Source organism: Capra hircus, chromosome 1 (genome assembly GCF_001704415.2).
Source record: "Capra hircus breed San Clemente chromosome 1, ASM170441v1, whole genome shotgun sequence".
Taxonomy (NCBI): domain Eukaryota; kingdom Metazoa; phylum Chordata; class Mammalia; order Artiodactyla; family Bovidae; genus Capra; species Capra hircus.
In genome coordinates, this window is record NC_030808.1 from 138,852,869 (window position 1) to 138,867,287 (window position 14,419).

At 43.6% G+C, this 14,419-nt stretch overlaps 1 protein-coding gene across 1 annotated transcript; it reads right to left on the bottom strand.

The window, feature by feature from the left end:
• PSMG1 (proteasome assembly chaperone 1) lies at positions 1,563 to 14,107 on the bottom strand. The gene is made up of 7 exons (XM_018051519.1): positions 13,924 to 14,107; positions 12,480 to 12,586; positions 11,303 to 11,454; positions 9,085 to 9,147; positions 6,254 to 6,452; positions 5,077 to 5,213; positions 1,563 to 1,766 (listed from the first exon to the last, which is right to left on the bottom strand). Exons 1-7 carry the CDS (start codon positions 14,055 to 14,057, stop codon positions 1,692 to 1,694), a joined length of 867 nt encoding a protein of 288 aa, XP_017907008.1. The 5' UTR covers positions 14,058 to 14,107; the 3' UTR covers positions 1,563 to 1,691.

Below are 14,419 nucleotides of genomic sequence, written 5' to 3' on the forward strand. Positions count from 1 at the left end.
GGCACTCACCCAACCTGCAGACTCGAGATTGACAGAGAATGCATTAGGTCTCCAAGTTCAAGTGTGGGTATTAGGCTGTAGTATTATAGCTAGTAAACAGGGTAAGTTACCATTTTGTTCTCAACCGCATGGCACTTCGGCTTAAAATTCAATAATCTAGCTTTTTATGTCTTCATTCTTAGCATTGATGGGGCTCTTTCAATGTACATGTCTTTCAAAGTCTGTCTTCACACTGGAAGAAATTGTTGTCATTAATTACTGTCTCTGGTCTGGTCCCTTCTCCAGGAACAGGCTGTCTTGCATCATCTTTCCAATCCTGTCCTTCTGCATCTAAGGACACCACCTCAGCTTAATTCCCAATGTAACAGCTTTGTTTGTATTAAATACTGTAATATACATGCAATAAATAGTACATGTACTTACATGCTGCTGCTAAGTCGCTTCAGTCCTGTCCAACTCTGTGCGACCCCATAGATGGTAGCCCACCAGGCTCTGCCATCCCTGGGATTCTCCAGGCAAGAACACTGGAGTGGGTTGCCTTCTCCGGTACTTACGTGACATACTGCCTACTACTGACACAAGCCCGATTTTAATTCTAAGGGTAAATTTTGGTTTCTTTCTACATCTTTTACACAGTTCTTAGAGAAGGCAATGGCACCCTACTCCAGTACTCTTGCCTGGAAAATCCCATTGACATCGACAGAGGAGCCTGGTGGGCTGCAGTCCATGGGGTCGCTTAGAGTCGGACACGACTGAGCAGCTTAACTTTCACTTTTCACTTTCATGCATTAGAGAAGGAAATGGCAACCCACTCCAGTGTTCTTGCCTGGAGAATCCCAGGGACAGGGGAGCCTGGTGGGGTGCCATCTACAGGGTCACACAGAGTCAGACACGACTTAAGTGACTTAGCAGTACACAGTTCTTAAATTTTCCTTTCAGCTAGCTTCTTTAGCTCATACATTCTCAATCTCTCAGAAAAATCCAGAGTCCCTGAATTTAAAAACAGCCTGACAGGCATGGTTCTGTCAACTCTTCGTGGATGCAGGTTACAGTTTAATGAGTGGTTCTGTGCAGCAGTGCCGCTCCTTGGAGCTCATCACCTCATCACATTCTAATGAGAACACTCTCCCACAGCTGAGCTGGGGACATCAGTACAATAGCAACATTGCAAATAGCCCAGAAAGTCTGGGGAAAGAAGCTACTGTAAGAGATTACTGAAAGTCATGAAATACAAATTTTCTGGTTTCATTTTGAACAAGTATATAACTTTGATTTTTATCCATAAAACAAAAAACCTGAAAACTCACAATATAGAACCTTTCTGCATATTAAGACTCACCAATACCAGATCATCAGCTTTCAGATATTGTACAGAAATTTTGCACCAAAGTATATACTTTGCTATATTAGTAACACTTGTTAGCTGTAGCTTTTTAACAATTTAACTATCTTACCTTAAGATAGTCAAATAAGACAAAACCCCCACCTTGTGGATAAAGAGAACCATCTGGCTTATTTCAGGTGAGAATAGAACCACCATAAACAAGGAACAGAAACTACAATGAATTTAAAATAAGTTTATTCTGTTAACACCCTCGTAATACTCCCGCGGAAAAAAGTAACTACAAAACAGGGTACGCTGCCCTTAAAGGAATGGATGGGTGATACATTGTACAAAACGATCTTGGGAATCACGTGTAAATGTTACTCTGAATCTCATTTGTTGTCATCAATTTCTTCAGTATCTCTGTGCTCTGTGGAATATTCTGGAGGGAGAGAAGAAGTTGTTAACATAGTGAGAATTTAGTCAGAAGAAGGCACACGTGCCCAACCAGCCCTACTACTGACACAGAAGCAGAGAGGACACCGAAAAGGACTGGCCCCGCTTCTCACCTCCTCACCTGATGGACGGGACGTGAGTGGGTCTTCGTCAACTCTGCCCGAAGCTCTCTAACAGGACCCCAGGCCTCCAGAGGGGTCCCGGGCCCTTCGGTCACCTCCCCGACATGTGCTCAGTCCTCTCTGCACCCCGACCAAGGGTCCTCCCAGTCCCCTCAAACGCACCTGAGCCTGCCCATTTCATGCCACTCTGCCTCCCTGGGCATGTCCCCTCCACCTAGACCCGCCCATCCCTTGGGTCCAGCTGAAGGGCCCCTTCCCGCGGAGCCTCTCCTCGGTTGACCTCACCCCCGCCCACCCTGGCTGGTGGCTGGCACCTGGCACAGCAACCACCTGTGCCACCTCCAGGCCATGGACCACCCAGCACCATGGGGTCCACACAGCAGGGACGCAAGAGAATTCCATCTTGTTCCCAACTTGAACTACACCTTGTTGACCAAATACCACTTCAAGAACAGAAACTCTGACCTAAGCCAGGACAACTGTATTCAGTCACTAAGAAGACAGTGTTCTTCAAAAAGCCCCTTCACGCTCCCACAAATCATCATGTTTACAGCAAGAAATGAAAAGGTAAAGAGAAGTTAACTACATTTCCCCTACTAAGGATGTTTTTAGACACGGAAAGTTGACTTAAACTCTACATGACAAACGGTTTACAAGTCTCAGAACAAGTACAGAATATTCTGGGTCACTGGAGCCCTGAGCACTGACTACACCATCACAGAGCCTGTGCAGCCCCTTCACGGAAGCATCTGCTTCCGGCCCTTCACCATTCTCACTGCAGAGCTGACGGCTGTGAGGCAATCTGCCATAAAAGATGAAATAACTGGCTGACAGTCTGGACTTTGCCGCCAACGAAGGACTCTCATTTCTTTGTCACTTAAGTCTCAGCCCCCACAACGGTATGCACGGTGACAAGGAGACCTGGCAACTTAAAACAGGGGACTCTGACAACTACAGACACCAACATGATAGAAAATGGTGACAAAACTCAGGGGACCATACGTGAAACAGACAGCCAGCAGGAATCTGCTGTGTGGCTCAGGAAACTCAAACAGGGGCTCTGTATCAACCTGGAAGGGTGGGATGGGGGGGAGATGGGAGGGAGGCTCAAAAGGGAGGGGAAACATGTATACCTATGGCTGATCCATGATGAGGTTTGACAGAAAACAAAATTCTATAAAGCAATTATCCTTCAGTAAAAAAAAACATATATAAATTTAAAATTAAAAAAAAGCCCAGGGGAAGTGTGAAACACGGGAGCATGAAGCCAGGTTGCGTCCTATACAGAAAAGAGCACATCAGTGCAAAGCCTTCGGTGATCTGCAGGTGCAGAGTCGGGTCCACGCTTCCCACAGAATTTAGAATGTCCACCAATGGACCTGTGAGAACGGGCCAAGAACAGACAGTGCAGAACAGGCTTCACAAGATAATGACAGGCTCAGGTCACACATCCACATCGCAGGCTTGGAAACTGACACCTGTCTTAAAGGGAGAAATTCTGGTGAAAAAGACGAGGTGCAATGCTGAAAAGGGAGACAAATCAACAAGCTTATACGTCTATACATACCGACACACACGTATGTTCACATGGACGTACAACCTAGCAGACTAGTGCTTAAATATAACCCACAGAACCTGTTCTTTGCACAGCACTGCCAGGAGGTAGATACACTTAAAATGTATTCAAATATTTTGTGCTTCACAATAAAATCTAAGTTTGTTATTCATTTCTCTTGTTTCACTATGTCCTTTTTAATGTCCCTCTTTTATCTTTTCATTATTTTATCTTCATGGCAAAACTGCCTCTCAGACAATTCGCTACTTGGTGATGACGTCTGCAGTGAACGAGCTCGTGGCCATGACGTCTGTGGTGAAGAAGCTTGGGTGGCAGTGCCCAGAGTGAAGACAGTGGCCAGAGGCCCTGCCCTCGATGAGGTGGGAAGAGTCGATCAGGGAATCACAGGCGCAGGCAATGCCACTAGTTACCACATCCTCAGAAAGGGATGCTAAATACAAAATAACTTGCCTGAGAGGTTATCCGTGACTCCAGAAAGCTGAAAAATATACTTGAATTAGGACTTCACTCTTACTAATTCAGTAAATGCCTGAGGGCCTTTGACTCATCAGACTCATGACGTACTGGGGCTACCACAAGAGAAAAAGCTCCCAAGTAGGTGACAGTCTAATTTACGAAACCTATGAAATTAGCTGACGCCAAAAGAAATTACAAAGGAAGCTGCCCTACTACTAATGGCCATCCTAGAGTAAAACAAGGCTTCCAACCTGGAACAATGCTGTTATAATCTCATCCCCTTAAAGAAAAAGTTCTTCAACCAAGAGTCCACACTGTCAGCGAATCTCTTAGGGAGAAGACGGGAGTCCCTAGACTACCTGAAATTACTGGCAAAACCTTTCTGTACATGCTGATATGTATTTTTCTAGGAAAAGAGCCCACAGGTACATCCAAACTGAGAACAGGGAACAGATTTAGCCCATCTAGTCCCAATGCAAAATTAAGTCAATAAACATTATGATAATTTGATCCATACTATGCTCAAAAATGCCTTCTCAAAAATTATACTTTCTAGGAACTTCCCCAGTGGCACAGTGGATAAAAGTCTACCACTTAACGTGTGGGACATGGGTTCAGTCCCTGGTCGGGGAAGACCCAACATCCACGGAGCAAGGAAGCCCATGTACCACAACTATGGAGCCTGCACTCTGGAGCCCAAGTTCCATGAAGGGAAGCCTCAGCAATGAGGAGCCCGAGCACGGGAACAAACTGCAGTCCCAACTCGCTGCAAGTGGACAAAGCCCATGAACAGCAACAAAGACCCAGCACAGCCAAAAATTAAGTAATTAATGTAAAAAAAAATTACATCTTCCAAATTAATGAGTTACAGAAACTTCTTGAAGAGTGGAACCATCTTCCCACACAGACATCTGGGATTTAAAGCACTGGCCTATCCTGACAAACATGAACAAAATAGTCTCCGCATTTCAGAAGTATATCTAGAATAACATGTGACACTCATATGTAAACTGCCAGGCCGGCAGCTTTCTCTTTACTTGGGGTGAAAAAGACCTCTATTTGCTACTCAGGTTTCACACTCAATACCACACGTTTATGTTCGCTACCAAGTTCATTACTAAGTCACTAAAATAAAACCTTACCTTAACCAAACACTTTAAGCTTCTGGAAGAAAGTACAGGCTTAAAAGCTTCGACTGTGATCAGGTCTAATTTCATCACATCAGTGTAACACAAGTACAGAATTGCAGGGATTCTCCATACTTGACAGTAACTCAGAACTATGAATAGACAAGAACAACATCACTTAGGTTTTCTGTTATACAATTTTAAAGTGCAACACCTCTATCTCATAAAAGCAGCTACTTTTAAAAATATTCATCTCTGTTGCCTCTTTTAATCATTTACAGCCATTTTGAATCAATTATAATGCATATTTTCTTTCAAAGACAATTTACTTTCCTAAGTTATCTTTTGTTTTACAAATAAGATACAAGATTATAATTTTGTTGACTGCACTGAAGTAAATTAAATGCAAATAATAAATATATAATGCATACTATAAAACATTGTCATTTGTTCTAGTAAACTTAACATTTAAAATTTTAAAAAAACTTTTATTTATGAACAAATAAGTGAATATATACTATAACATATTAACCACTAAAAAGTGAGAATCAAAATTTGATATGTTAGGGTATAATTGGTAATATGAATAAAAAATAAAACTATTAAAGTAACTACCAAAATTCAATATCTGAAGCTTCTATTCTGACAATTAAAACACACTTTGCCAACTTTTCATGCACGAATAAATGACATCTAACACTGGCTTGCGTGATAAGTTATCAATGCTAGAAAGAAATGGCAGCTCTGAGTTAAGAGCTAAGAACTCTGAGCTGCTCTCATACAATGAATGTGTGTCTGCAAAGTTTAAACACTGAAACCAAATATAACATGCATGCGTGCTCAGCTGCTCAGTCATGTCCAACTCTTTGCGACCCCATGTACTGCAGTCCTCCAGGCTCCTCTGTCCATGGGGATTCTAAATGCAAGAATACTGGAGTGGGCTGCCATGTCCTCCTCCAGAGAATCTTCCCCACCCAGGGATCGAACCCACTTCTGCATTCGCAGGCAGATTCTTTACTGCTGAGCCATCAGGGAAGCTACAAAATATAACATACCTGCAACTACGTATACTGAGGACTAACACCAACACACTGGTATTGATCACCATTAACACCTCAAAAAGATCTCTACTTGTCCCAGCAACAAAAGCAGTAACAAGAATAGAAGTGAATGGCATTAACTGCAATACTACCTGCTGCAGGAAGGTCGTGGACAATATTTGGTTGTTCTAGCAGTGAACAGAAAGGAGGCTCTTTGAAATTCTGAGTTTTTAGAGCTTTCAGGAAAGGAGTATGAAGGCTGCTGGTAGATTCTGAAGTTTTATAGTCAGTAACATGGCGACATGTAAGAATAGTGACTTGCATATTCCTCCTTGGACAAGAGCCAAAAACCTAACACAAAAGTGATTTCAAATTAAAATAGATACATATTTTGTGACAGAACAGAAATATCCCTCAAGCTATTTACCTACCATTCATACAATAGTGTATACATATGCTCTGAAGGGCTGGACGTGTCAATGGAAAACAGAGCCCCAGCTCTGCTGTCCCCTCACTGGGGTGGGACTGATCTCAATTCTGTCACTTTCTAGCCAGGTGACCTTCTCCAAGTCACTTCCCCCACCTGTGAGCTAAGGACAGAGGGAGGTGTGACCTGAAGTCAGAGAAGTCAGAGAAGTCAGGAACAAAGGAGGCAGAGCAGCTGCTGTAACACACAGGGACACCATCACAGGTAAGGGGGTCACTCAGCTACAAGCACCTGTTCACTTACGCCCTCCCCCCGTCCGCCGACGATGCCTGAAGGTGATTCTTTTTGTTCTTTTTGTTTTGTTCCAGTGTTCGTTCACTACTTGCCATCATTGTTGAGAACACTGTTACACTGAATGGAAGTGACACCCATTCTTTGCTGGAGAAAGTGACATAATTAAGATCCTACCTCGATAGACATGAGTTTGAGTAAACTCTGGGAGTTGGTGATGGACAGGGAGGCCTGGCGTGCTGCGATTCATGGGGTCGCAAAGAGTCGGATATGACTGAACTGAACTGAACCTCTAAGAATGCTCCCTTTAGACTAGTGTTGTATTAGCAACAGGAAGTGGTCCTCTCCTTAATGCACAGAATGATGGGTTCAAGAGCACTGTACTGAGGATGCTTCTAAGAACATCACTTGCAAGTTGCACTCATAACAGTGTTACATCAGTACAAATGACTCTTAAATTCACCTTTAAGTGTATTTCCTTTATAAATCAAGTTTCAACTGTTCAAGGCCTCAATGTCCACCTAAGTTGGTATTTCATGGATTTCTAAGGACTCTTCCAGCTTTTAAAATCTCTGATGACATAAGAAAAAGGAAGAAGCTATCTTCAAGGGAAAAAAAAGAGCAGATTTTAGATCTCTGCACCTCTTCTGAAAATACTTTATGAAGAAAAGAAAGAAAATGGCTATTTCAAGTAGCAAGAGAACTGAAAATTTTAGGTTATGTGCTGTAAATGATTTGTAAGACTTTTAATTATAGCATAGCTTTATAAATAAACACAGAACTTAACATCATATCCGTTTATAAGCAATGTTCCATTTAAGAGATATAACATCATTCACAAGGCCTGATTTATCATCCTCCCTGAATACTTATGTTTTGGAATACATTGTTTTGGAAATGCATAACTTTACATTTTCTCAAGTCAGAGAGAGAAAAGCTATTCCACAGTACAAAACATCATACATAAATTAATAATACAAATTAATACAGCAGTTTTCTATTCTTCTGAGATCTATTCAAAGTTATGGACTCTGTCCCTACAAAATACACATAGGGACATAAAATGAAATCATATATACAGCCATCAGAACATTCATAGACCTTATCAGAGAATCTCTCCTTTAATCAAAACAGCTATCAAAAATTATAAAGTGCATTTTAAGTATGCCAATCTGGTTTAAAACAGGTGTGCACCTGTTAGAAACTTATTTCTAATAAACTTAATTTCTTAATACACTTATTTCTAATGAACTTAATTATATCTATAATTTAACTGACATTAAATATATAATAAATTAAATAAATATATATCTATATTTAATCTAACATTTAAACTGAAACATTTATAAGACATATTGAAAAGGTTTACTTCGTTAAAAAATACACAACTAAGAAAATTATGATTATTCCCTAAAATTGTTCAGTTCAGTTGCTCAGTCGTGTCTGACTCTTTGCGACCCCATGGACTGCAGCATGCCAGGCCTCCCTGTCCATCACCAACTCCCGGAGTTTATTCAAACTGACGCCCATTGAGTCAATGACGCCATCCAACCATCTCATCCTCTGTCAGCCCCTTCTCCTCCCGCCTTCAACCTTTCCCAGCATCAGGGTCTTTTCCAACGAGTCAGTTTTTCGCATCAGGTTGCAAAAGTATTGGAGTTTCAGCTTCAGCATCAGTCCTTCCAATGAATCAGTTCAGTTCAGTTGCAGAGTCGTGTCCGACTCTTTGTGACACCATGAATATTCAGGACTGATTTCCTTTAGGATGGACTGGTTGGATCTCCTAGTTAAATTCTTCACTGAAAAATTTTTTACTGGGCACATACAATTGCTCTAATTCTCCCGCAAAATGAAGACTCAATCGATCCATCCTAATGCTAAGAAACATGGCTGCAGCTCTGGTGTGAGTGGCGGCTTCGCGCCAGCCACATGAACCCAGGTTGCGAGACCAGTTCACAGAGGCCTCCCACCTTGTGGCCCCGTGCTTCCAGGCAGCCTGGGCACCATGGCTGCTTCTCACCCGTGGCTGTGCCCTGCTCTGCCTCACGTGGGTAACTTGTTCGAAAATGTGTTACATTTTCATGACCCATGATCTTCAGCACATGCTGGTTACATTTGCTTGTGTTCTTTTATTCTTTATAACTCCTATAATACTTCTAAGGGAAAAAGCAAATACTTGCCCTATGTCAACATCTGACTATGCAGGCTTATGTGTAAAGACACTGAACCCTGATACAGCAGCAACCCCAGATGAGACTCTCTCACCTTCTCCAGCCACTGATACTGCTGATCTTCGGCCACGTAGCAACTGCACTGGCAGAGCATGACCTGAAATCAAATCCGTGTTTCCTGTCAGGTCAAGCAAGCGTTACACACCCCCCACGCTGTCATCACATATGTACCATGTGAACCCCAAAACAACCCTTGGATAACATTTGGTTTGCTTAATCTGCTACCAGCTTATTCATTTTTCTTTAAAGTTTAAAATTTTAAGAATCAAGCCACTACTGGCAAGTAGTATCAGAAGAAAGTGCACAATGACAGCACAACCGTGAGGGCTGGCCTAGGAGATGCTGAAGATGCTGTCAGTAAACACTACCAGAGTCCTCTTTACCCTTCTCGGGGTCACACACTGTGAAGACCAAACTCAAAAAAAAAAAAAAAATCACAGAAACATCAAGTGCTATGAGAGTCAAGGGCAACAGTCCAGCCACATCTCAGGCCAGCAGTAACCAAGGATGGGGCTGATGTCTGGAAGGTGGCAGCAGTATAGAAGCCATGTGCTCAAACTGAAAACCTGCCACACAGAGGCATCAGAGGGTAAGATGCCTGATCATCAATGCTTGTGGAACAACAGTATCCATAAAAATTAACCATGTCCAAATATCGCCAGAAACATTAACACCTAGCGATGCAAGTGGGAAAACATGAAGCACAGGGACCTTCCCAGCAGCCCAGCGGTTAGGACCCTGTAGTTTGACTGCAGGGGCCATGGGTTCGATCCCTGGCTGGGGAACTGAGATCCCATGTGTAACACTGGCACAGCCAAAAGAAAAATTAAGCACAAGAGGGAAAAAAGGGGCCCAGGGTTAGGGAGAAGAACAAGACTAGTTACATAATTAGTTACACACACAGGGTCTGAATAGTCAAGATACCCAACAAATCAATGGTAAACCTAACACAGTAACAGAAAGTTCTCCTGCTTGACCTCCAAGAGGTATTCTACAGCGAAAACTTTCCACTAAGGACCAGATGAAGAACACGCTTAGTTCCCTTACTATTTATTCCCTATAAATACTGGGTGCTTACAAAAATCCTTATGTAACATTTTAATATTGGTGGATTACATGTTACAGAAACAAACTGCAAATATTATAAAATCAAATTTTATCATTTTCAAGGCTAACCTTACAGTATTACAGAGTTACTGATGTCTTCAACTGTCTGAGCCCCTGCCCCTGTTCAAACATCCAGCAGCAGTGGAAGAGCACTCTGTCAACAAGCAGGTGGGCAGACGGGCATCACCCGCGGGGCCACCTCACCAGCCTAACGTGTCTCCCCAACTGTGCTGCTTTCTCGGAATGGTTCCAAGGACAGAAGATGTGCTCAGTTGCTCAGTCGTGTCCGACTCTCCGCAAACCTATATACTGTAGCCCGCCACGCTCCTCTGTCCATGGGATTTCCCAGACAAGACGATTGAAGTGGGTAGCCATTTCCTCCTCCAAGGCATCTTCCTGACTCAGGGATCAAACCTGCGTCTCTTGCCTTGTTTACTATGGAGCCACCTGGGAAGCCCAGGACCCAAGAACAGGACTAGGACAAATGCGATCCAATAGAATCACTAGGCGTCAGCTGCAGAGCATGTTTTACAGCTTAACAAATCAGGATGAATTATGAATTCCCTAGGGGTCCAGCAGTTAAGACTTCACACTTCTACAGCAGGGAGACCAGGTTCCATCCCTGGTCAGGGGGAACCAAGATCCCTCGGGCCATGCAGCAGCAGAGCCAAAAAAAAAAAAACAAAAACAAAACAGGATGAATTAGGTAAGGATGAAAGCTCAGTGTTAACAGAATTGCATCAGAGTGCATAAAGCACTCATCTGCTCACTGTTAACTGAGAGTCCAGTCTACAGGAATGGGTTTAGAGCTGAATGCCAGGTGGGTTTAGGGCAACAAAGCAGGACCGTGCTTCCACAGCGTGTATGCATTTTCCCACATTTACATCTGCCAGCTCAAATCATGTTCTGAATGAGGGCAAGGGTTTGTTTCTAAAAAAGTTACTCAGAGTTCCTTCAGAAGTTTACCAACACACCATATCTGCCACGTTGATATTATATAAGCAGAAAAATGATTACTACCACTGCCAACAGGCAGAATCCCTCAGCCCCAAAGTAGATATTAAGGAACATGGAATTCAAATGAACACTACATGAATGATGCCTAAATAACTCCCACTTATACACACAAGCCAGGCCCCACATACCGAAGGATTCGATTTCAGGTGATAAAACACACAAAAAGCCTCTGTGGGGGACAGGTGTGCAGTGTCCGTTGTCCTACACCATTCATTCCAGAGTTTAGCACAACCGACTTCTTCCCAGGTTCCTGAGTTCATGACAAATGATGACAAAAACGCTGTGAAATACAAGGCACATCAGTTAGTGTTGGGCTCCACAAGTTGTATTTTCTATTCAATAAAAAATAAATTCAGTATCTACGGCTGATTCATATTGTTGTTTGGCAGAAACCAACCAAACACTGTAAAGCAATTATCCAATTTAAAATAAACGAATTTTAAAAAATCATAAAAAAATAAATAAATTCAAGTTGAGAATCCTAGTGCCATTGACAGCATCAACGTTATACACATCATCATTGTGCAGAAAAAGAAACTGAGGCCTCAAGAAGTTAGAAGCCATGCCCTGAGTTTAGACGACACTGGAGCCAGGAATCAGGAAGACAGGTTTACCGACAGATCTCACCAAAGTCTCACACTATAACAACCTTCTGGAAAACTTTAGGCCAGCAGAACTGTAAATAAATAAGTCAGCTATTATTTACCATGTACTGTTCCACAGGCACTAGGGGTACCTTACAGGGCAAGGAATCTTCACTGGAGTTCCCCAAGGCTCTCCTCTGAGCCTGTGAATTCCCTAAAATGATACAGGTTTGTGTACTTTCGTGTGTGTATTCATTGTTCCAGCTGAACTCTGCACTGTTCTGACTTTAATCTACCAAATGAATTCATATATGTATAAAAACCTTATATTGCTAGAGTTCTCCTTATGATTTTAAAGGAGTCAGCTAACTCACAAACATACAAGGACCCACTGTAACAAGGGACTGTGTGCACATGCCACCTCTGCCCCTGGTCAGCTGGGCCACAACAGGCCCAGGAGCCCAAGGAAACCTGGATACTAGAAACGTGGTTTCCTTGAAATCATAAGTTCCTAAAGCCAAGAATATTTCCCCTAAATCTTATTTTTCAAGTTTCTCAAAAAGCGCCACATGAGCAGGGACAGATTTCATTCAGACACAGTTATTCTGCTATGACTTCTTCTAAAAAAGTAATGTACATGTGAAATCTGTTATGATGGAAAGAAGTAACTTCAGCTTCTGCTCTTTCAACAAAGCGTATAGTCTAATGCACTTCCACTTACCTACTGCATTATTCCCTATGGCAATTATAAACTTGGAGCAAGGATGTTTTTCCAGTAGAGAAACTTCCAACATTGTTTTCGTCTGTCTTCGAAAGAGCCGCACCTCCCTAATAAGAGAAACAAAAAAAATGAAAGAAAAGCAATTTAAATGTTGTTGTTCAGTCGCTCAGTTGTGCCTCTTTGTGACCCTATGAACTGTACCACCCGAGGCTTTCCTGTACTCCACACAATTTAAATGTAATTAGTATCATACTGTGACAAAAAGGTGTGGTAACAGGTATGATTTTGTATTAAGTAGAATGCAAACTTTAATTCTATAAAGAATTCTATAAAGAATATAATTATCATTTTAAGGAAGCAACAGATTCAGGTAACAATAATTCATAGGTAAAACTGTTTGTTGCCCAGTTCATGGAGAACTGTAGGAGAGAGATCAGGCTGTCCAGTTGATCCACAGATCAATCTATCTTAGCAACCCAAACAGTGGACAACTAGGCATAGTTTGTGGTGAGAAATGGCAAGCACCACCTCTGAGGCTTTCTTGCAGCACAACACTGACCAAGCCTCTTAGAAGGAACTTCCTTTTACAGGAAATGCATGTGACAAACACACACCTGAATAAAGGACACCAAGAGGAAGCAATCAGGCCAATCCAGAGGGTGGGACATCCTACAGGACAATCGGTCTCTCCAAGGGGGTGAGAAAGTTGGGGGCGGGGAGGGAACTGCTTTAAATGCATGAAAGTTCAAGAAATAAAACGTCTAAATCTAAGGTGTGTGCTTCGCCAGGGTTCTGACTTGCTCAAACCCACTGTTAAATGTCGTGTTTGAGACAACTGGATAAATCTGATCATGGACTGGCAATATTACACACTATCCAGAGACTATTATCAACTGCAAATATGTAAGAAAATACCTGTATCGTTTGATACGCATTCTGAAAGCTGTAGAGGTGAAAGGGTGAAGAGAGATGAAATGTGGCAAAATCTTCCTAAGTGCCGAATTTATGTGACTGGAGGGGCTTAACGTGCCATTTTATTGTTTTCTCTAATGTCTCTGTGTTTGGAAATAACACTTTTTTAAAAAAGGACATATCCATATGCTGCTGACACACGATGCTAACCAAGAAGTGCGGCGGCGAATACAGTTTTTAAGAGTTGTCTTATATCCATGAACCAAACGCACGACAGACTTGAGGGAGGAAGACAGCCCCGCAGCGCTGGAAAACGGATCACGCCCGCAGGAAACCACCGGCACCAACGCTGAAGGAAGCCTGTGAAGACGGCAGGAGCCGACACCCCACCGAGCCGTCAGCAGGGCCCGCGGGCCGCCTCCACCCGGCACCCCCGCAGCCGTCTTGCCCCTCAAGGCCGGGGGCCTGGGGTAGGGCGGAGCAGCCGCAACCTTAGGGCCGGCGCGTCTGCTCTGATGCCCCAGGACCTCACCTCTTCCGCGCCAGCTGTCGCCGGACCTCCCTATCCTCGGGCGTCTCCCTCCTCCCCTCCTCTTCCTCCTCCTCGTCCTCCGTCCCGGCTCGGCACGGCGTCCTCACCACCTCCCCGAAGAACGTGGCCGCCATACTGTCCCTCACAATCTCCCGGCCTAACTGCGGTGCCACTGAACTGCGCACGCGTCCCGCGCACGCGCCCAAGAGCACCGCCACACACACCCCCCTACACCACCCCCGCGCATGCGCCCCGAGTCTGCGGCGGTACAAACTCAGAACCTTTTATCTTGCGCAGCCCGAGCCCAGGGGCCGCCGGAAAATCGGGTGACTGCAGGCTAGAGAGGCGAGCCGGGGGGCGGGGCCTCCCGTCCTCGCAGGTAACGGACTGGGCCGACAAGGGGCTCGACCGTCCCCGGCCCAGTCCTTACAGCTCCGGGAAGAGGGCCAGCCTGGTTACCTTAACTCCGTTTCCGTTTTCTTCTCCATTAAGAGTG

What these genes read in the sequence shown, in the direction of transcription:
- PSMG1 (XM_018051519.1), bottom strand. Translation starts at nt 14,057, where the DNA reads ATGGCGGCCACGTTCTTCGGGGAGGTGGTGAGGACGCCGTGCCGAGCC. An exon ending in CCACGACCTTCCTGCAGCAG is followed by an intron (nt 5,214 to 6,253) that starts GTAGTATTGCAG and finishes GTCTATTCATAG; the next exon opens with TTCTGAGTTACTGTCAAGTA. An exon ending in GCTTAAAGTGTTTGGTTAAG is followed by an intron (nt 1,767 to 5,076) that starts GTAAGGTTTTAT and finishes CTCTCCCTCCAG; the next exon opens with AATATTCCACAGAGCACAGA.